At 44.0% G+C, this 21,885-nt stretch overlaps 1 protein-coding gene across 1 annotated transcript; it reads right to left on the minus strand.

The window, feature by feature from the left end:
• Window positions 1-211: 211 nt before the first annotated feature.
• LOC146649653 (tetraspanin-8-like) lies at window positions 212-21,637 on the minus strand. The gene is made up of 9 exons (XM_085387098.1): window positions 21,483-21,637; window positions 14,138-14,188; window positions 11,684-11,809; window positions 11,502-11,576; window positions 10,865-10,951; window positions 10,390-10,524; window positions 1,146-1,178; window positions 973-1,056; window positions 212-488 (listed from the first exon to the last, which is right to left on the minus strand). Exons 1-9 carry the CDS (start codon window positions 21,540-21,542, stop codon window positions 402-404), a joined length of 738 nt encoding a protein of 245 aa, XP_085243224.1. The 5' UTR covers window positions 21,543-21,637; the 3' UTR covers window positions 212-401.
• Window positions 21,638-21,885: the final 248 nt, after the last annotated feature.

Below are 21,885 nucleotides of genomic sequence, written 5' to 3' on the forward strand. Positions count from 1 at the left end.
AAAAGAAAAGCCATTAAATGAGAAGATGTGTCCAAACTTTTCACTGGTACTTATAAGAAATCGAGAGACAGAGAGTCCGATTTTGAGATCTAATTTCTTTACTATAATTGGTCTCTATTTAAGATGACTAAACACTGAAAATCATCAAATAACAAAAAAGTTACAAAGCTTTTCAGAAAATAAATTTTTGCTTTTAAAGCTATGCTTGGTATGTTAAAAAACTGGAAGGAAAAGAAAGACATTACTTACAAAGCACATATTACTATTTTTTTCTTTTCTCACTCTCTCTTTTTTTTGTGAGTAAAACACAGTGAAATAAAAACGAGGTGACATCCTGATCACGACTCCTGTTGATTCACTATAACCCAAAGGCCAGAGGACATGTGGTGTGGTGGCTCCCTTTAATATTTCCTCAAGTACATGGATCCTCTACTGTCGTCACTTTTGACCTGATTAATCATGCAGATGGTAATGAGCAGGCCCAGCAGCTATAAAGACAGAGAAGAAGAATGATCAAAATGTATTGTTTGTATGTACTGCTCCAACACTGTAATGACTGGCTTTTAGTCTAAAGCTGAAGAGTTTCCAGCTTCATGCTAGTTAAAGTTGAAATCAGGAGGCTAATAAGCTACATAAGATAAATGAATATTATAGATTAAATTAAAAAGAAAAAACATTTGAAATGTAAACGTTTTGGCTTATCAAGTTTGCAACAAAGTGGCCAAAAAAGTGGACAATAAAGACTGTAACGCATAGATCAGAATAACATCTTCAAATTCCATATTTTGTTTGATTAGCAGTCCATTGACCAGAGTCAAGTACTATGTTAAAATGATTTTTCACTGTTGAACAGTTATTGAATGTACAGGTTAAAGGAGTCAAAGGTGATTTTGACAAAATCTTAAAGAACAACAGAGTCAGTGACACACAGAGGTAACCATGGCAATAAAATAAAAAAACGATAGAGCTTACTGCTATAACAGCAAATCCAAAGAAGAAGCCAAACAGGATGTTAAAGAAAAGGTTCAAAAGTTCAAGGATAATGTCATAGCAGGGCTGCAGAAGAGAAGAGAAAATGGTAATTATCTGACCAGCAGTACAGTGTACAGTGTTTTGATTGGCTGGTAGGTCAGATGATTGAATACCTGTTCATAGATTTCATGTGGGCCACTGGTTCCCTGCAAGAACACAAGAGCAAAATGTGGATGTAAATAGAAACAGTCTGTTAATGTTTTAGGTTGTTTTATTCTGGTGAGATTACACTCACCAGCCTCTTTGTTAGATACTCATGTTCAACCCCCCATCAATGCAAATCTCCTTCAATTCCGATTCTTGTTCATGTAATATAATATAATATACCCCTCCGCGAATCACTACCTTATCATGGTGGAGGGGTTTGTGTGTCCCAGAGATGCCAGGGCCTATGTTGCTTGGGGGCTTTTACCCCCTGGTAGGGTCTCCCATGGCAAGTTGGTCCTGGGTGAGGGACCAGGCAAAGAGTGATTCAGAAGACCCTTATGAGAATATCACCGAGGGAACAGTTTACCCTGCCCAGGATAAGGTTACTGGGGCCCCGCCCTGGAGCCAGGCCCGGGGAGGGTGCCTGAGGGTGAGCGGCCCGGCAGGGCACAGCCCGAAAAGGGGACATGGGCCCATCCTCCTGCAGGCCAACCACCCTCAGGAAGCGGCATAGAGGTCAGGTGCATTGTGCGCTGTGCGGCGGCCAGGAGCAGAGGTCCTGGCTGACTGATCCCCGGCAACCAAGACTGGCAATTGGGACATGGAATGTCACCTCTCTGGGGAAGGAGCCTGAGTTAGTGCGTGAGGCTGAGAGGTACTAGCTAGATATAGTCGGGCTCACCTCAACGCATGGCTCAGGCTCTGGAACCAATCTCCTGGAGAGGCGCTGGACTCTGTCTTAGTCTGGAGTTGCCCCTGGTGAGAGGCAGTGGGCTGGGGCGGGTATTCTAATATCTCCTCGGCTTGCTGCCTGTACGTTGGGGTTCTTGCCAGTGGGTGAGAGGGTTTTGTTCCCTGCACCTTTGGGTCAGGGAACGGGTCCTGACTGTCATCTGCGCTTATGCGCCAAGTGGCAGCTCAGAGTATCCAGCCTTTTTAGAGTCCCTGTGGGATGCTGGAAGGTGCCCTACTGGCAGACTTCAATGCTCACATGGGTAACGACAGTGTGACCTGGAGGGGCGTGATTGGGAGGACCGGCCTCCCTGATCTGAACCCGAGTGGTGTTTTGTTATTGGACTTCTTGCAAACCAAAGTTTGGCCATAACGAACACTATGTTTGAACATAAGAGTGTCCAAAAGTGCACGTGGCACCAGGACGCTCTAGGCCGCAGGTCAATGATCGATTTTGTAGTCGTAGCACCAAACCTGCAGCCATGTTCTGGACACTCGGGTAAAGAGAGGGGCTGAGCTGTCAGCTGATCACCACCTGGTGGTGAATTGGATCAGGTACCAGGGGAGGACGCTGGACAGACCTGGCGTGCCTAAACATATAGTGAGGGTGTGCTGGGAACACCTAGCAGAGCCCCAGTCCGTGAGATCTTCTTCGGCAGAGCTTCGATAGCATTCCAAGGGAGACTGGGGACAATGGGTCCGAATGGACCATGTTCAGCACCTCCATTGCAGAAGCTGCTGCACTGAGCTGTGGCTGCAAGATGGTTGGTGCCTATCGTGGTAGTAACCCCCAAACCAAATGGTAGTACCCAGAGTTGAAGGGAGCCACCAGGCTGAAGAAGGAGTACTATTGGGCTTGGTTAGCCTGTGGGACTTCGGAGGCAGCTGACAGGTACCAACAGGCAAAGCAGAATGCTGCTCGGGCAGTGGCTGAAGCAAAAACTCGGGTGTGGGAGGAGTTTGGAGAGGCCATGGAAAAAGACCTTCGAATTGCCTCAAAGAGATTCTGGCAGGAGGGGAACGCGGTGCTCTACCTGTACTGTGTATAGTGCCGGTGGAGCGCTGCTGACTTCGACTGAGAAAATTGTTGGGCGGTGGAAGGAATACTTCAAGGACCTCCTTAATCGCACTGGCACGTCTTCCATGAAGGAAGCAGAGTCTGGGGCTGAGGGGGATGACCCGCAAATTTCCGGGGGTGAGGTCACTGAGGCAGTTAAACAACTCCTTGGTGGCAGAGCCCCTGACGTGGATGAGGTCCGCCCTGAGTTCCTGACGGTTCTGAATGTTGTAGGGCTGTCCTGGCTGACACGCCTCTGCAATATTGCATGGAGATCAGGGGCAGTACCCGTGGACTGGCAGACTAGGGTAGTGGTCCCCATTTTTAAGAAGGGGGACCGGAGGGTGTGTTCCAACTACAGGGGGATCACACTCCTCAGCCTCCCTGGGAAAGTCTATGACAGGGTGCTGGAAAGGAGACTCCGTCTGTTAGTCGATCCTCGGATACAGGATGAACAATGTGGTTTTCGTCCTGGTCGCGGGACACTGGATCAGCTCTTTATCCTCTCAATGATACTTGACAGCGCATGAGAATTTGCACAACCAGTCTACACGTGTTTTGTGGACTTGGAGAAGGCATTCGACCATGTCCTTCAGGGTGTCCTATGGAGGTGCTGCAGGAGTATGGGGTGTCTGGCCCATTGCCCATTCGATCCCTATACAACCATTGCAAGAGCTTGGTTCGCATAAGGGGGACTCGTTCCTCGTGGGTGATGGGCTCCGCCAAGGCTGCCCTTTGTCACCGATTCTGTTCATAACTTTTATGGACAGGATTTATAGGCGCAGCCAAGTGCTGGAGGGCTTTCACTTAGGTGGCCTCAGAATCTCATTCCTGCTTTTCACGGATGATGTGGTTTTGTTGGCTTCATCGGGTGATGGCCTCCAGCTCACACTGGAACAGTTCGCAGCCGAATGTGAAGCAGCAGGAATGAGGATTAGCATCTCCAAATCTGAGGCCATAGTTCTCAGCCGGAAAAGAGTGGAGTGCCCACTCCGGGTCGGGGACGAGTTTCTGCCCCAAGTGGAAGAGTTGATGGGAGAATGGAGACAGAGATCGACAGACGGATTGGTGGTGTGGCTGCAGTGGTACCGGCCCGTCATGATGAAGAGAGAGCTGAGCATAAAAGTGAAGCTCGTGTGAAGCTAATGAGTGAAGCTCATTATTATTATTTTTTTTTTTTTTATTTTTTTTTTTTTTCTGTTTTATTGTTATCATCCGAATCTCAATGGCCCAACCTGTTTTGATATATGTCTTTATATCGGTTGATACTTGCTGTATTGGGCCTGATATGTTAAATTACATGTGCAAAACTTTATAAATAAAAAATTATAAAAGTGAAGCTCTCAATTAATCGGTCGATCTTTGTCCGTACCCTCAGGGTCACGAGTTCTTTTGGGCACTTTTGGTAGTGAACAAAAGAACGACATTGCGGAAATGAGCTTAATTCGAAGGGTGGCTGGCCTCTCCCTTAGAGATCTCCCTTAGAGGGAGGTCTGGGCCTCTCTGTTTACCCTACTTGTGTGAGGAGGCCTACCCATTGTAATGTGGTGATCTTTTTGAGAGATAGCCTTTATTTGTCAGTTGCAGGTCTTTTGCCCACAACCGAGATGACAGACCTTGCCGACCGTACATACAATACACAAACATCACATTAGGGAGACAGGTCAGGCTAGGTAGCGAAGAAAAAAACAAAAGAAACAAAATGTGTAACACAAAAGGATAATACAGGAATGCACAGATATCAACACACCATAGGACAATAAACACAGACAAGCAGCATGGGAAAGTGTTCCAGTGTGTACATCTGATCTGGGACCGCTGCAATCTTCGACTGCGCCTCCAGCTGACCCGATGTCCACATCAGAGGGGAGGTAAGCGTTGGAGGTGGTGTTGGATCCGGGGCAGGGAGGGTGATGCGTCAGTGAGTGGTTATCAGTATCAGTATATGTATGTGTTTGCGTGTCCATAGTTCAGCTGAGACAGTGTCCTTCACCCTGCCAGGCTAAGTAAATAGTCTTCCAGCCAACCCAGGTGGCCTTGCATGGAATGGGAAGGAACAGACTCAACACAGTCGTTATCAGGGAGTTTTTGTTCGGCTCCAGCCTTGAGCCCACAGCTGGCGCCGAAGGGGTTGCCGGATTATGATGGTAATTTTTCTTTTGCAACAACTCATGAGAATTTCAAAGCTGTTCTTTAACACTCCGACACTGGTCTCTCAATCCGTCCATCGTGTATCCGGCAGGGAAAGTACTTCCAGGGCACTCGGGCTCTCCCGAGCCCAGACTTCTCATTGAGAAAAGGGTGTCAATAGCATTCAGAGACCAGTTGATCAAATCCATAATTCTCTTTAGGTTTTAGAAACAGACTGTGAGAGTGTGTTCCAGGGAAAGTAATACAAAAAACACGAGACTAGACAAGGACATAAGCAGGGAAGATAAGGGAGAGGAGAGGAGAAAAAGTGCGTCCGCCTCCTCCGAGAGCCTAAAGAGAAGTTTTTCCAGTTGAGCAGTATCTTGGCAATAATCAGGACCACAAGCAGAGGTGTTTTGATATATTTGGAGTTTGTTTAGTTCTTCCATATCGCCAAGTAAACAGAGGGAGAGGTGGTCAAGGATTTGGGATATTTTAGTAGTTATTTCTTTCCAGACGTTTTGTATTGGTGGACAGAGCCAGAATGCTTGAAGGTGTTCATCAGTGGTGTTGAGTGTGCAGTTTGTGCAAATGTCTTATTCACTAAGTCCTATTGGAGATAAAGTATCGGAATTTCAGGAGAGGTACCATGCCTCCAAAACGCACTCCTTCCGGTTCTCATCTATATATGTTCCCCCAGTTCTACAAGCTGTTCATTCTCGTTTACGTGCCCTACCCTCCCTCTTCTTTAACTCCTTCACTTCTGTTTAGTACATGGGGATCTGCTAGGCCCGGGAACCACGACCAGTCCCGTTCGAGGAATTCCCCAAACCGCAGCTGAATTCACATCCAAGCCATTTACCTATACAGGGAGTGCAGAATTATTATGCAAATGAGTATTTTGTCCACATCATCCTCTTCATGCATGTTGTCTTACTCCAAGCTGTATAGGCTCGAAAGCCTACTACCAATTAATCATATTAGGTGATGTGCATCTCTGTAATGAGAAGGGGTGTGGTCTAATGACATCAACACCTTATATCAGGTGTGCATAATTATTAGGCAACTTCCTTTCCTTTGGCAAAATGGGTCAAAAGAAGGACTTGACAGGCACAGAAAAGTCAAAAATAGTGAGATATCTTGCAGAGGGATGCACCACTGAACAAGACACACAAGCTGAAACGTCAAGACTGGGCCAAGAAATATCTCAAGACTGATTTTTCCAAGGTTTTATGGACTGATGAAATGAGAGTGAGTCTTGATGGGCCAGATGGATGGGCCCGTGGCTGGATTGGTAAAGGGCAGAGAGCTCCAGTCTGACTCAGATGCCAGCAAGGTGGAGGTGGAGTACTGGTTTGGGCTGGTATCATCAAAGATGAGCTTGTGGGGCCTTTTCGGGTTGAGGATGGAGTCAAGCTCAACTCCCAGTCCTACTGCCAGTTTCTGGAAGACACCTTCTTCAAGCAGTGGTACAGGAAGAAGTCTGCATCCTTCAAGAAAAACATGATTTTCATGCAGGACAATGCTCCATCACACGCGTCCAAGTACTCCACAGCGTGGCTGGCAAGAAAGGGTATAAAAGAAGAAAAACTAATGACATGGCCACCTTGTTCACCTGATCTGAACCCCATTGACAACCTGTGGTCCATCATCAAATGTGAGATTTACAAGGAGGGAAAACAGTACACCTCTCTGAACAGTGTCTGGGAGGCTGTGGTTGCTGCTGCACGCAATGTTGATGGTCAACAGATCAAAACACTGACAGAATCCATGGATGGCAGGCTTTTGAGTGTCCTTGCAAAGAAAGGTGGCTATATTGCTTGCTGATTTGTTTTTGTTTTGTTTTTGAATGTCAGAAATGTATATTTGTGAATGTGGAGATGTTATATTGGTGTCACTGGTAAAAATAAATAATTGAAATGGGTTATATATTTGTTTTTTGTTAAGTTGCCTAATAATTATGCACAGTAATAGTCACCTGCACACACAGATATCCCCCTAAAATAGCTAAAACTAAAAACAAACTAAAAACTACTTCCAAAATATTCAGCTTTGATATTAATGAGTTTTTTGGGTTCATTGAGAACATGTTTGTTGTTCAATAATAAAATTATTCCTCAAAAATACAACTTGCCTAATGATTCTGCACTCCCTGTATCTACTAAAACGCTGTCAAATCTAAAATAAAGACGTGGGCCTAGCTAGTGAAGTATGATTTTATATTGTATTACTTGTATGTTGGTGTTGTTAGACATGCTAAAAATGTTATTGCAGACTCTACTCCAAAACTGATTATCTGTCTGGATGATGGAGTCTTTTTCCCATTTGTTAATTTGAGCGTGAGGTGCATTATCATTAGAGGATAGTAGTTTATTTGGTTTTAAGGGTGGTTTTTGTGACTTTGCAATTTTATTGATGCTGTTTATTAGTGATGGTTGTCCTACGTTAGTGTTATTGATACTTATTTTGCTTTGATGGAGTGTTTTTGTTGGTTATGTTGACGAAATAATTTTCTGTCAGTCCTGTATATGTCAATGAACTGTTGAAATGTTAAGAAGTTATTCTGATAAAATATGTGGCGGAGGTGTGTGATGCCTTTTTCTTTCCATTTAATGCCTATCAGGGTAATTTATTTGCAGTGATGTAAGGGCTATTCCATATGGGTGTTTGAGTTGTAGGTGAGAATATAGTGTTTTTTATTTTATTAATCTTCCAGCAAGCTGACAGTGTTTGCTGTTGCAGTGGTTTTAAGCCGTTGTGATGTGTGATTGTATTCCTGATAAATGGTAAATCTTTGATTAATCGATCTTTATAATCAGATTGTCTAGACCTGGATGAAGGTGATGGGTTGAATGCATCCATTTGATAAGGTATTGTAGTTGGTTATCTAAGAAGTAGTAGTTGAAATTTGGTGCTTCTAGGACTCCTTGGACTTTTGACTTTTGTAATATTTTTAGTTTTATTCTGGAGTTTTTGTTTTTCCAGTAGAATGAAGTTATTATTGTGTCCAGAATAGTGAAAAAAAAGCTTCTGCGGGTTAAATAGGGATCATTGTGAATAAATAGTTGAGTTTAGGTAATATCATCAACTTTATGGTGTTAATACGTCCTATAACTGATAGCTGTATTGTCAACCATTAATTTAAGTAATCTTTTATTGTTTTTGATAGGAGTCTTGAAAACTGCTGATGAATTTGAATGTGGTCACTGGATTGGTTTATAGAGTAGATACAGTGGGGCAAAAAAGTATTTAGTCAGCCACCGATTGTGCAAGTTCCCCCACTTAAAATGATGACAGAGGTCAGTAATTTGCACCAGAGGTACACTTCAACTGTGAGAGACAGAATGTGAAAAAAAAAATCCATGAATTCACATGGTAGGATTTGTAAAGAATTTATTCGTAAATTAGGGTGGAAAATAAGTATTTGGTCACCTCAAACAAGGAAAATCTCTGGCTCTCACAGACCTGTAACGTCTTCTGTAAGAAGCTTTTCTGTCCCCTACTCGTTACCTGTATGAATGGCACTTGTTTGAACTCATCATCTGTATAAAAGACACCTGTCCACAGCCTCAAACAGTCAGACTCCAAACTCCGCCATGGCCAAGACCAAAGAGCTTTCGAAGGACACCAGGAAAAGTATTGTAGACCTGCACCAGACTGGGAAGAGTGAATCTACAATAGGCAAGCAGCTTGGTGTGAAAAAATCAACTGTGGGAGCAATCATCAGAAAATGGAAGACATACAGGACCACTGATAATCTCCCTCGATCTGGGGCTCCACGCAAGATCTCATCCCGTGGGGTCAAAACAATCATGAGAACGGTGAGCAAAAATCCCAGAACCACACGGGGGGACCTGGTGAATGACCTGCAGAGAGCTGGGACCAAAGTAACAAAGGTCACCATCAGTAACACACTACAACGGCAGGGAATCAAATCCCGCAGTGCCAGACGTGTTCCTCTGCTGAAGCCAGTGCATGTCCAGGCCCGTCTGAAGTTTGCCAGAGAGCACATGGATGATACAGCAGAGGATTGGGAGAATGTCATGTGGTCAGATGAAACCAAAGTAGAACTTTTTGGTATAAACTCAACTCGTCGTGTTTGGAGGAAGAAGAATACTGAGTTGCATCCCAAGAACACCATACCTACTGTGAAGCATGGGGGTGGAAACATCATGCTATGGGGCTGTTTTTCTGCCAAGGGGACAGGACGACTGATCCGTGTTAAGGACAGAATGAATGGGGCCATGTATCGTGAGATTTTGAGCCAAAACCTCCTTCCATCAGTGAGAACTTTGAAGATGAAATGAGGCTGGGTCTTTCAACATGACAATGATCCAAAACACACCGCCCGGGCAACAAAGGAGTGGCTCCGTAAGAAGCATTTGAAAGTCCTGGAGTGGCCTAGCCAGTCTCCAGACCTCAACCCCATAGAAAATCTGTGGCGGGAGTTGAAAGTCCGTGTTGCTCGGCGACAGCCCCAAAACATCACTGCTCTCGAGAAGATCTGCATGGAGGAATGGGCCAAAATACCAGCTACTGTGTGTGCAAGCCTGGTAAAGACCTATAGTAAACGTTTGACCTCTGTTATTGCCAACAAAGGTTATGTTACAAAGTATTGAGTTGTATTTTTGTTATTGACCAAATACTTATTTTCCACCCTAATTTACGAATAAATTCTTTACAAATCCTACCATGTGGATTCATGGATTTTTTTTTCACATTCTGTCTCTCACAGTTGAAGTGTACCTCTGGTGCAAATTACTGACCTCTGTCATCATTTTAGGTGGGGGAACTTGCACAATCGGTGGCTGACTAAATACTTTTTTGCCCCACTGTATAATTTGGAACTGCTTAATATTGCTGTTGTGTGCAATCTTCCCAAATAAAACAGATGTGACAATGGTAGGAGGAAGGAAAGAAAATTAAACAAAACGCACAGATAAAGAAATAAACAAAAAAAATGTTAACACTGAAACACATAAAGGCATTGCGTACACAATGTTAAGAGCCTAATGACACATGAGTTCAGAGACAACTAGGTTAACTGTTCTTTTTGGATTTTATCAACTACTGTGGGGGGAGAGAAAAAAATATGAATGGAATGTGAGCAAGAAAGAGGGAGGGAGGAAAGAAAGAAAAAAAGGTAAAATAAATTAGCAGCGACAATGATAGCTTTAATGATCATTTGACATATAAAAACACCCAAAATCACAACACATTTAGTCATGAAATTGTTTTATGAACAATTTGCTTTTCAGCTTGACATTATAGTTCTATTCTGTAAAACCAACCTGAGGCTTGGATTTGCATCTAAGTGAGTTGGATCTTCCATTCATTGCTGATCCAGTATTTGAAGAAATGCATTCACAGGAGTCAGGGATATTATTACCCCAGTCTGTGGCGTTCCTAATTCCACAGCAATGAAACTGTTAACAAACAAGAGATTGACTTTAAACAACAGGAAATACTCAACAAAATTCTCCACTATTCTGTTTTTTATCAATATAGTGACTGTAATGTAAATATCATTGCAAAACAATTCAGTCAATATATGGTGCAATCAAAATGTTTTTTGACTCCAATCTTGGCTGATCTCCCCTTTAAGGTTGGTCCTTGTTCACCTCTGGGCCCTTCCAGTGCTACTGTTATGTTTAGGTAACTTACAAGTTCTGTGTTGACTACTTGTAAAAGCACAGTTGCAACAAAATCCACTAGGGCCAGTAGAAAGACTACTATTATTGGGGTAAATAGTGCAAAAAACATTACATTTGACTGTATCTTCTCAACCATACTTCTAATGACTTCTTCTCTTATGTTGGCCTTTTGTAGTTCATTCTGGAGGGCAGTCTCTATCTGGAAAAGAAAATAACATTTTAGTATAATGGTAGAGAAATGAAGAATATATTCTCCTCAAGACAGACAGACACAGCAGGCCAAAAAGCACAGAGAAAGCAGAGGGAAAGATGAAGCAATAATAATGTTATGGATTATGAGACAGCAGACGCTTAAGCAATAATATGTCCACTCATAACCAAGAGGCCCTTCAATGGTTCCTCTTACAGCAGTTACACTTCCTGATTTTATTTGTATCTTCCTGAAATATTTTGACTGAATCCTCATTCTCTGAAATGCTACTTGCTTTCTTTTTAAAGTACCTCTTAAGTCCCATGGTCATGGCCAACTAGGACGGTTGAGTAAACTGATCACTTGGTAGTGTGTTGGTTATTGTGAGTTATTAAGACTGAGATATAAAAAGCATACTGCAGAAAGACAATGAAGGTAATTTATCTCCAAAACATAAAAATTAAGTCTAGCGGCAAGATAACAGATGGAAATACTAAATGTAGCTGATCAGACAGCAATGGAGAACACAGCAGAATTAAGAAAGAAAAGACAAGATGACCTCATTTCTTCCTGTCGCTACATTGATGCCACCATAAAACATGATGATCATTCCAATCCCCATGAAGCTTGCAAACTGTACAAACAAAACAATACAAAGAGCATCCACAGTTATTGTTCTAATAACTATAAAATTAACACAGCATCAGCTTGTTATCTTGTTTGATGTGGAGTTGTACATACTAGTTTGAGGCCGATGATTGACTCACAGCACGTAGCAAAGATTCCCAGAGAGGAAATACCGAGGACGCCGATGGCAAACAACCAACCCCAAATCATGTCTGGCAAATCAAGTGATGAGAACTCCTCCTGAATGATAGGAAAGGACACCAACAATGGATTAATCTGGAAAATTATTTAGTTCTTCAAATGAAAAAACAAATCAAAAACAATCATCCAAAATAACATTTTAGACATGACTGTCCGGTCCATGTTAGACTGACTATCCCAACCCCCCCCCCCCCATGCTACCATAGGTCACACAAGAAGCATTTCAAAACCTGAACCAGGCCATACGAGGACCAACCTGCAACTCACCACCCAGCAAGTAGCATTCCTGAGTGAAGAGGCCAGCTCATTCAATTCAATTTCATTTTATTTATATAGCGCCAAACAGTGTTGGGGAGTAACGGAATACATGTACCGCCGTTACGTATTTAAAATACAAAATATGAGTAACTGTATTCCATTACAGTTACCATTTAAAAAGGTGGTATTTAGAATACAGTTACTTTGTTAAAATAAATGGATTACATGGCGGTATTTTCCTGTTTCATTTTGTCGCGGGTCAGGACTGTTTCGGTTTTGCTTGACAACTATGTTCTGTTGTTCCAGGCGGCAGCATTATGGTTGCCATGGCGACTGTGTGTTTCCTGGGTGAGAAAGCGCCTTTTTGTTGTTGTTGTTGTGTAAAGCTAATAGGCAGGGACTCTCCTCAGCTCTTACTGGAACAGTGGCGCGGCTGCCCCTCTGTTGGTCTTCCATGGTCTCTTGTGTTCTGGGGGCCTCTGGATGTCTGGAGTTTTGATCTCCTCCATACCCGCTTCACACCCTGGAGGACGGGGCTGTGGCCCCCCCACACTCCCTAGCAGATCATTACATGGAGAAACCTTTGGAATGCAAGCATGCTGATCCACACAGGTATGCACACATGGGTATTCACAGACGCGGACTAAAGCTTTCTTGGCTGCTGCCTCAAAGCACACTGTGCGCTGTCTATCTTGCGTGCTGCACAATATCGTTTATTATTTAGTAAATATTGATATCTATGACTAGCTAGTTTATTGTGATGGTGCTTTGTTTTCTCTATTATTATGTTGCTCTTTGTTGTTTGCTGTCTCCTCTGTTTGTTTTTTTTGTTTGTTTGTTTTTTTTCTCCATACAGGTGACCCAGGAGTTCTTTTTTTTTTTCTCTCTCTTCCCCCCCCTTCTCACCGTCTCTTCTCCCCTTTGGTTTTCTTTCTTTCTCTCCCCCTCTTTCTCTCATTCATTCCCCCTGTCCTATTTATTTAAAAAAAAAAAAAAAAATGACAAAGGATGAACTGAAGCTCTGTCATCACGTAATGTCGCATACTGCTGTTTCTGATGTCATTTAGAAAAAAAAAAAAAAAAAAAAAAAAGCTAATAGGCAGAATGCTACAGGTATAGCCCTAAAGAATGTAGCATCATAGGCAGTGTAGTCCGTGCTGCAGGGAGAATGGATCGCCATACCCATTATGTGTCTGTGAGCGCGAGGAGGGAGAAAAAGGAGAGTGGAAAAGTACGAGTTGTCATCAAACAAAAACGGGAGCTGGAAGCATGTAAATATAATAATAACCACTGCAGCCAAGAAGAGTGCCTGGCGAGCCCAGTTGTAAGTAAGCTATTAAGACTCGACTGTACACTGTGTTCATGTTTTCCTACGAAACAATAAGTTCCATTGGAGCAGCCTTTCAACGCCTCTCTCTGTCTCTCACAAGCAAAGGTGACCCAGACAACAAAGTAAAGCTATTTTTCAGCTACAAGCCCAACACGGAACCGACGTATTAGTCAGAGGTCCGTTTACTACAGTTCGGAGTCGCGGACCTTCAGTAACAGTAATAAATCACACAGCAATAGTACATTCACGTAGTTGTAAAAAGCATGATAATATATTAAGTAATCCAAAGTATTCAGAATACGTTAGTCTCATTGAGTAACGTAACGGAATACGTTATAGAATACATTTTGGCGTATGTATTCTGTAATCTGTAGTGGAATACATTTTAAAAGTAACCTTCCCAACACTGGCGCCAAATCACAACAGTCGTCTCAAGGCTTGTGTACTACCTTTTTCTGTTAATGGTTTATATGACACTACTGCATGTCATGTTCTTGTACTTCTGTACTAAAAATGGCAACACATTGCAAAACAGTTGGGGTCAGGTAACAAAAGGCTTGACAAATAGTTCGAAAAATAGTATGGAAAAAAGGAACAACTGGAGGAACATTTTGAAACATATTTTGTTAACTAACAACAGGTCGGTAGCATGCTGGGGAATAAAATGTGGATATATTAAACATGTTAAAAGGAAACATTTTAAAAGAAAGTGACACTTAAAAAAATCAGCAATCTGCTTTGTTCTAATTAAAAACTGAAAAATTAATGAGACTGTTTACCTTATGGGTAGAGGTCTGTAGCAATCCGTAAATCAGCCCAAATCCAACTATCTGAGGAAAGAGACTCAGATCATGTCATCTGCAATAGCAAAACCAGAGTTCCTGTATGGTTGCCTAAATGTACCAAGGAAACATTTATTCTTTAAAAGATAAATTCATCAGGGACTTGTTTTAAAAATGTTTCAAAACAAAAGAAACAAAAGATAAACAGTACCACAGAGAATTTCAAGTTTAAACTTTAGTCGATCTGCCCATTGGTTAGGTTTGACCAATACAGAATATATATATATATATATATATATATATATATATATATATATATATATGTAAAAAAAACCAAAATAAACACACCCAGCACGCCCCTGCGGGCGGTTTATCCTTCAAGCTCGGGTCCTCTACCAGAGGCCTGGGAGCTTGAGGGTCCTGCGCAGTATCTTAGCTGTTCCCAGGACTGCGCTCTTCTGGACAGAGATCTCCGATGTTATTCCCGGGATCTGCTGGAGCCACTCGCCTAGCTTGGGAGTCACCGCACCTAGTGCTCCGATTACCACGGGGACCACCGTTACCTTCACCCTCCACATCCTCTCGAGCTCTTCTCTGAGCCCTTGGTATTTCTCCAGCTTCTCGTGTTCCTTCTTCCTGATATTGCTGTCATTCGGAACCGCTACATCGATCACTACGGCTGTCTTCTTCTGTTTGTCTACCACCACTATGTCCGGTTGTTTAGCCACCACCATTTTGTCCGTCTGTATCTGGAAGTCCCACAGGATCTTAGCTCGGTCATTCTCCACCACCCTTGGGGGCATCTCCCATTTTGACCTCGGGACTTCCAGGTTATACTCGGCAGAGATGTTCCTATACACTATGCCGGCCACTTGGTTATGGCGTTCCATGTATGCCTTGCCTGCTAGCATCTTGCACCCTGCTGTTATGTGCTGGATTGTCTCTGGGGCATCTTTACACAGCCTGCACCTGGGGTCTTGCCTGGTGTGATAGACCCCAGCCTCTATGGATCTTGTGCTCAGAGCTTGTTCTTGTGCTGCCATGATTAGAGCCTCTGTGCTGTCTTTCAGTCCAGCTTTGTCCAGCCACTAGTAGGATTTCTGGATATCAGCCACCTCCTCCATCTGCCGGTGGTACATACTGTGCAGGGGCCTGTCCTTCCATGATGGTTTCTCATCTCCCTCCTCTTTCTTGGGTTTCTGCTGCCTGAGGTATTCACTGAGCACTCGGTCAGTTGGGGCCGTCTTCCCAATGTATTCTTGGATGTTCGTTGTCTCATCCTGGACTGTGGTGCTGACACTCACCAGTCCCCGGCCCCCTTCCTTCCGCTTAGCGTACAGCCTCAGGGTGCTGGACTTGGGGTGAAACCCTCCATGCATGGTAAGGAGCTTTCTTGTCTATATATATATATATATATATACAGTGGGGCAAAAAAGTATTTAGTCAGCCACCGATTGCGCAAGTTCCCCCACCTAAAATGATGACAGAGGTCGGTAATTTGCACCAGAGGTACACTTCAACTGTGAGAGACAGAATGTGAAAAAAAAAATCCATGAATCCACATGGTAGGATTTGTAAAGAATTTATTCGTAAATCAGGGTGGAAAATAAGTATTTGGTCAATAACAAAAATACAACTCAATACTTTGTAACATAACCTTTGTTGGCAATAACAGAGGTCAAACGTTTACTATAGGTCTTTACCAGGTTTGCACACACAGTAGCTGGTATTTTGGCCCATTCCTCCATGCAGATCTTCTCGAGAGCAGTGATGTTTTGGGGCTGTCGCCGAGCAACACGGACTTTCAACTCCCGCCACAGATTTTCTATGGGGTTGAGGTCTGGAGACTGGCTAGGCCACTCCAGGACTTTCAAATGCTTCTTACGGAGCCACTCCTTTGTTGCCCGGACGGTGTGTTTTGGATCATTGTCATGTTGGAAGACCCAGCCTCGTTTCATCTTCAAAGTTCTCACTGATGGAAGGAGGTTTTGGCTCAAAATCTCACGATACATGGCCCCATTCATTCTGTCCTTAACACGGATCAGTCGTCCCGTCCCCTTGGCAGAAAAACAGCCCCATAGCATGATGTTTCCACCCCCATGCTTCACAGTAGGTATGGTGTTCTTGGGATGCAACTCAGTATTCTTCTTCCTCCAAACACGACGAGTTGAGTTTATACCAAAAAGTTCTACTTTGGTTTCATCTGACCACATGACATTCTCCCAATCCTCTGCTGTATCATCCATGTGCTCTCTGGCAAACTTCAGACGGGCCTGGACATGCACTGGCTTCAGCAGCGGAACACGTCTGGCACTGCGGGATTTGATTCCCTGCCGTTGTAGTGTGTTACTGATGGTGACCTTTGTTACTTTGGTCCCAGCTCTCTGCAGGTCATTCACCAGGTCCCCCCGTGTGGTTCTGGGATTTTTGCTCACCGTTCTCATGATCATTTTGACCCCACGGGATGAGATCTTGCGTGGAGCCCCAGATCGAGGGAGATTATCAGTGGTCTTGTATGTCTTCCATTTTCTGATGATTGCTCCCACAGTTGATTTTTTTCACACCAAGCTGCTTGCCTATTGTAGATTCACTCTTCCCAGTCTGGTGCAGGTCTACAATACTTTTCCTGGTGTCCTTCGAAAGCTCTTTGGTCTTAGCCATGGCGGAGTTTGGAGTCTGACTGTTTCAGGCTGTGGACAGGTGTCTTTTATACAGATGATGGATTCAAACAGGTGCCATTCATACAGGTAACGAGTGGGGGACAGAAAAGCGTCTTACAGAAGACGTTACAGGTCTGTGAGAGCCAGAGATTTTCCATGTTTGAGGTGACCAAATACTTATTTTCCACCCTAATTTACGAATAAATTCTTTACAAATCCTACCATGTGAATTCATGGATTTTTCTTTCACATTCTGTCTCTCACAGTTGAAGTGTACCTCTGGTGCAAATTACTGACCTCTGTCATCATTTTAAGTGGGGGAACTTGTACAATCGGTGGCTGACTAAATACTTTTTTGCCCCACTGTGTATATATATATATATATATATATATATATATATATATATATATATATATATATATATATATATATATATATATATGTATGTATGTATATATATATATCCAGCTGGATAGCGTAGTGAAGCAGCTGGATAGCGTAGTGGTTAGACTACACTCCTTTGGAACAGAGGATCGCAAGTTCGATTCCTGCCTGGGGCGTCTGTATCCAGTAAGGGTCCTAAGGCTAGACCCCCTATGCTAAGCAAGCCTACCGCAGACATGAGCGAGACAGATAAATATGAAGGCATGCCGGCTCGGACGTCGCCCGGATCAACAAGGTCCGCGTCAGGTGTTGAGGAACCAGGGCACCCTGACGAAAAGTGGGCTACTGGAACAAGAAGGCATCGGTGGGCAAGAGACGAAAACAGGGCGTTGTTGGAATGCTACTACGCAAGTAACCCTGGCGGAAGGGGCTACATGAATAGGCTGAGGGACCTATGGATTCTTCGATACCCAACATCCACAATGACGGCGAAACAACTAGTAGCTCAGTGTTCCAACATTCGAAAGAAGGGACTGCTCTCACAGCTAGAGATTGACAAGGTACAACACAAATGCTACGGCAAGGAGGAGTCAGGACGCCAGGTCAGGGGGGCGATATCATCACCCCCACCCGAGATTGGGTACATAGCCCCAAGTGCGATAGGAGAAGGATCGTTAAGTGCGAGAGGAACTGACCTGAAAGATAGGATCATGGCCAAGCTTGAAACCTGGATCCCCCGTAGCCGGTTACCAAGATTACGTGAAGTACCCTCAGAAGGTCTGCTAGATGATGTTAATGCAGCACTACGGACGATACCTACAACCACGATTACCGACACTAACAAGCTGATCTACAATATGGCAGCAGTGATCAGTGAGATGCTTGGCTACAAGTTGAACAGCCACAAGGGGCAGTACCCTCCATGGAGAAGGAGGCTAGAGGGCAAGATCAAAGTAGCACGGAGGGAGGTTAGCCAACTAACGGAGTTGCAGAAAGGTGCGACAAAGAAGGTGCATAAGAAATACAGCAAGCTGTCCATACCTGAGGCCTTAGAAACTGCCAAGCAAAGACTCACAGCCTTGGCCAGCCGCTTGAGAAGGTACACCAGAGAGATAGAAGGCAGGAGAATAAACCAGCTGTTCTCCACAGAACCAGCAAAGGTGTACTCTCAGTGGCAAGGGAACAATAAGAGAACAGCACCACCAAGGCTGGAGACCGAGCAATACTGGAAGAGCATATGGGAGAAGGACGCAACCCATAACGGCAATGCTCAGTGGCTAGTGGATCTGAGGGCAGACCACAGCAACCTCCCCGAACAGGATCCAGTAACCATCACAGTGGCAGATATCCAAGAAAGGGTCTCCAGTATGAAGAGTTGGACAGCACCAGGGCCCGACATGGTTCACGCCTACTGGCTAAAGAAGCTGACTGCACTCCACGAGCGTCTAGCAGCACAAATGAACCAGCTGCTAGTTAACGAGAGACACCCGGAATGGCTAACCGAAGGTCGGACGGTCCTGATCCCCAAGGACCCCAAGAAGGGACCGGTCCCCTCCAACTACCGACCAATAACCTGCCTCAGTACTACATGGAAGCTCCTGTCAGGCATCATATCGGCTAAGATGAACAGGCACATGGGTCAATACATGAGCGGGACACAGAAAGGAATTGGCAAGAATACCAGAGGCGCAAAACACCAGCTACTGGTAGACAGAACAATCAGCCGAGACTGCAAGACCAGACTGACCAACCTGTGCACTGCCTGGATTGATTACAAGAAGGCCTATGACTCAATGCCCCACAGCTGGATACTGGAATGCCTAGAATTGTACAAGATCAATGGGACCCTAAGAGCCTTCATCAGGAACTCAATGGGGATGTGGCGTACAACACTAGAGGCCAACTCCAAGCCCATAGCACAAGTCACCATCAAGTGCGGGATCTACCAAGGAGATGCTCTGTCCCCACTGCTGTTCTGCATAGGCCTGAACCCCCTCAGTGAGATCATTAACAAGACTGGCTACGGATACCGACTACGGAACGGAGCAGTTGTCAGCCACCTCCTGTACATGGATGACATCAACCTGTATGCCAAGAGTGAACGAGACATCGATTCACTGATCCACACTACCAGGCTATACAGCAATGACATTGGAATGTCGTTCGGACTGGAGAAGTGTAGTCGGATGGTAACAAAGAGAGGGAAGGTAGTCAGAACTGAGGGGATTGAACTACCAGAAGGCAACATTGCAGACATAGAGGACAGTTACAAGTACCTGGGGATCCCGCAGGCGAATGGGAACCATGAAGAGGCCGCTAGAAAAGCTGCAACCACCAAGTACCTGCAGAGGGTCAGGCAAGTCCTGAGGAGTCAGCTGAATGGTAAGAACAAGATCCGGGCCATCAACACCTATGCCCTGCCCGTGATCAGGTACCCTGCTGGGGTAATAGGCTGGCCAAAGGAGGAGATAGAAGCCACTGACATAAAGACAAGAAAGCTCCTTACCATGCATGGAGGGTTTCACCCCAAGTCCAGCACCCTGAGGCTGTACGCTAAGCGGAAGGAAGGGGGCCGGGGACTGGTGAGTGTCAGCACCACAGTCCAGGATGAGACAAGGAACATCCAAGAATACATTGGGAAGATGGCCCCAACTGACCGAGTGCTCAGTGAATACCTCAGGCAGCAGAAACCCAAGAAAGAGGAGGGAGACGAGGAACCATCATGGAAGGACAGGCCCCTGCACGGTATGTACCACCGGCAGATAGAGGGGGTGGCTGATATCCAGAAATCCTACCAGTGGCTGGACAAAGCTGGACTGAAAGACAGCACAGAGGCACTAATCATGGCAGCACAAGAACAAGCTCTGAGCACAAGATCCATAGAGGCTGGGGTCTATCACACCAGGCAAGACCCCAGGTGCAGGCTGTGTAAAGATGCCCCAGAGACAATCCAGCACATAACAGCAGGGTGCAAGATGCTAGCAGGCAAGGCATACATGGAACGACATAACCAAGTGGCCGGCATAGTGTACAGGAACATCTGTGCCGAGTATAACCTGGAAGTCCCGAGGTCAAAATGGGAGATGCCCCCAAGGGTGGTGGAGAATGACCGAGCTAAGATCCTGTGGGACTTCCAGATACAGACGGACAAAATGGTGCTGGCTAACCAACCGGACATAGTGGTGGTAGATAAACAGAAGAAGACGGCCGTAGTGATCGATGTAGCGGTTCCGAATGACAGCAATATCAGGAAGAAGGAACATGAGAAGCTGGAGAAATACCAAGGGCTCAGAGAAGAGCTCGAGAGGATGTGGAGGGTGAAGGTAACGGTGGTCCCCGTGGTAATCGGAGCACTAGGTGCGGTGACTCCCAAGCTAGGCGAGTGGCTCCAGCAGATCCCGGGAACAACATCGGAGATCTCTGTCCAGAAGAGCGCAGTCCTGGGAACAGCTAAGATACTGCGCAGGACCCTCAAGCTCCCAGGCCTCTGGTAGAGGACCCGAGCTTGAAGGATAAACCGCCCGCAGGGGCGTGCTGGGTGTTGTATATATATATATATATATATATATGTATGTATGTATGTATGTGTATATATATGTATATATATATGTGTGTGTGTGTGTGTGTGTGTGTGTGTACATATATATACGTATATATACACATATGCATATATATATATATCTATATATATATATATATATATATATAGTATATATATATATATATATATATATGTGTGTGTGTGTGCGTGTGTGTGTGTGTGTATGTATATACATTTATGTATATATGTATACTTTTGCACTCAGAGTGCTCATTGCTAGAAGCAATGTAAATGTAATTTTAATAAAACATAGTAGGAAATATGTGTGCTAAGCATTAAAAATAAATCCTTATTTATTTGTTCTAAATTATGGAAAAACAGCTTCTTCTAACTGCCCAGTCTTTTAATCATTATATCTTGCAGCACTGCTTCACCATGGTAAAAGACAAAAAGGCTTCAGTGGTTCATAGTTAGATTAAAATATGAGAATGCTGAAAATAGTTTTTCCATTTCTGCATGTATGTCTTATTGTTGGGTCTTTACCTTACAATGTAAAGTGCCACGAGGCAACTGTTCTTGTGATTTGGTGCTACATAAATAAAACTGAAGTGAACAATTTTCTTTTTTTTAAAATAAACTTGTGAAAAATAAATCCTTTTAGTTTCTCTCTTTCCTTCAACATAAATAATAACAAAAATCAATAAATCAATCATCAAAATGAAATCCTAAAAACAAAAAAATAAAGATTCCACTTACTGCAAAAAGCACATTGAAGAAGACAAAAATGCACTTGAGACATCCATTAATTTTCCCCATCTTCAATTTTTAGAGGTGATGCAGTGAGGTTGTAACCCAGAGTGTAAGAATGTGCAGCTTTTCTGCCGTTTGTGAACACACAGAGTGAATGTGAATTCAGGAAGACGCAGAAGTGAAACACAAAAGGCTTCTCTGAGGACAAACCCTCACATCTATAGTAAGACCTCATAAAACACATGCAGTTAGAAAAAAAAACATGCTTTAGTTCTCATGAACTTAATAACAGTAAGCAAAACAAAAACTGAAAGAAAAAAACATATCAAAGAATTATTTCTGACTACTGTATAAAGAACACTGGCAAACAGAATGGGGGGGGGGGGGGGGGAGTAAACGTAATACAGCA

This window comes from Rhamphochromis longiceps, linkage group LG17 (assembly GCF_057381845.1).
Source record: "Rhamphochromis longiceps isolate RC_006_pf linkage group LG17, R_longiceps_female_GT1.1, whole genome shotgun sequence".
Taxonomy (NCBI): domain Eukaryota; kingdom Metazoa; phylum Chordata; class Actinopteri; order Cichliformes; family Cichlidae; genus Rhamphochromis; species Rhamphochromis longiceps.

Bases quoted from the DNA above. Each gene is read 5' to 3' on its own strand.
- LOC146649653 (XM_085387098.1), bottom strand. From the start codon at position 21,542: ATGGGGAAAATTAATGGATGTCTCAAGTGCATTTTTGTCTTCTTCAAT. The intron at 11,810-14,137 runs GTAAACAGTCTC...CCTATCATTCAG, and splicing joins TACAGACCTCTACCCATAAG to GAGGAGTTCTCATCACTTGA. The intron at 10,525-10,864 runs GTAATGTTTTTT...GTTTGTTAACAG, and splicing joins TTGAGAAGATACAGTCAAAT to TTTCATTGCTGTGGAATTAG.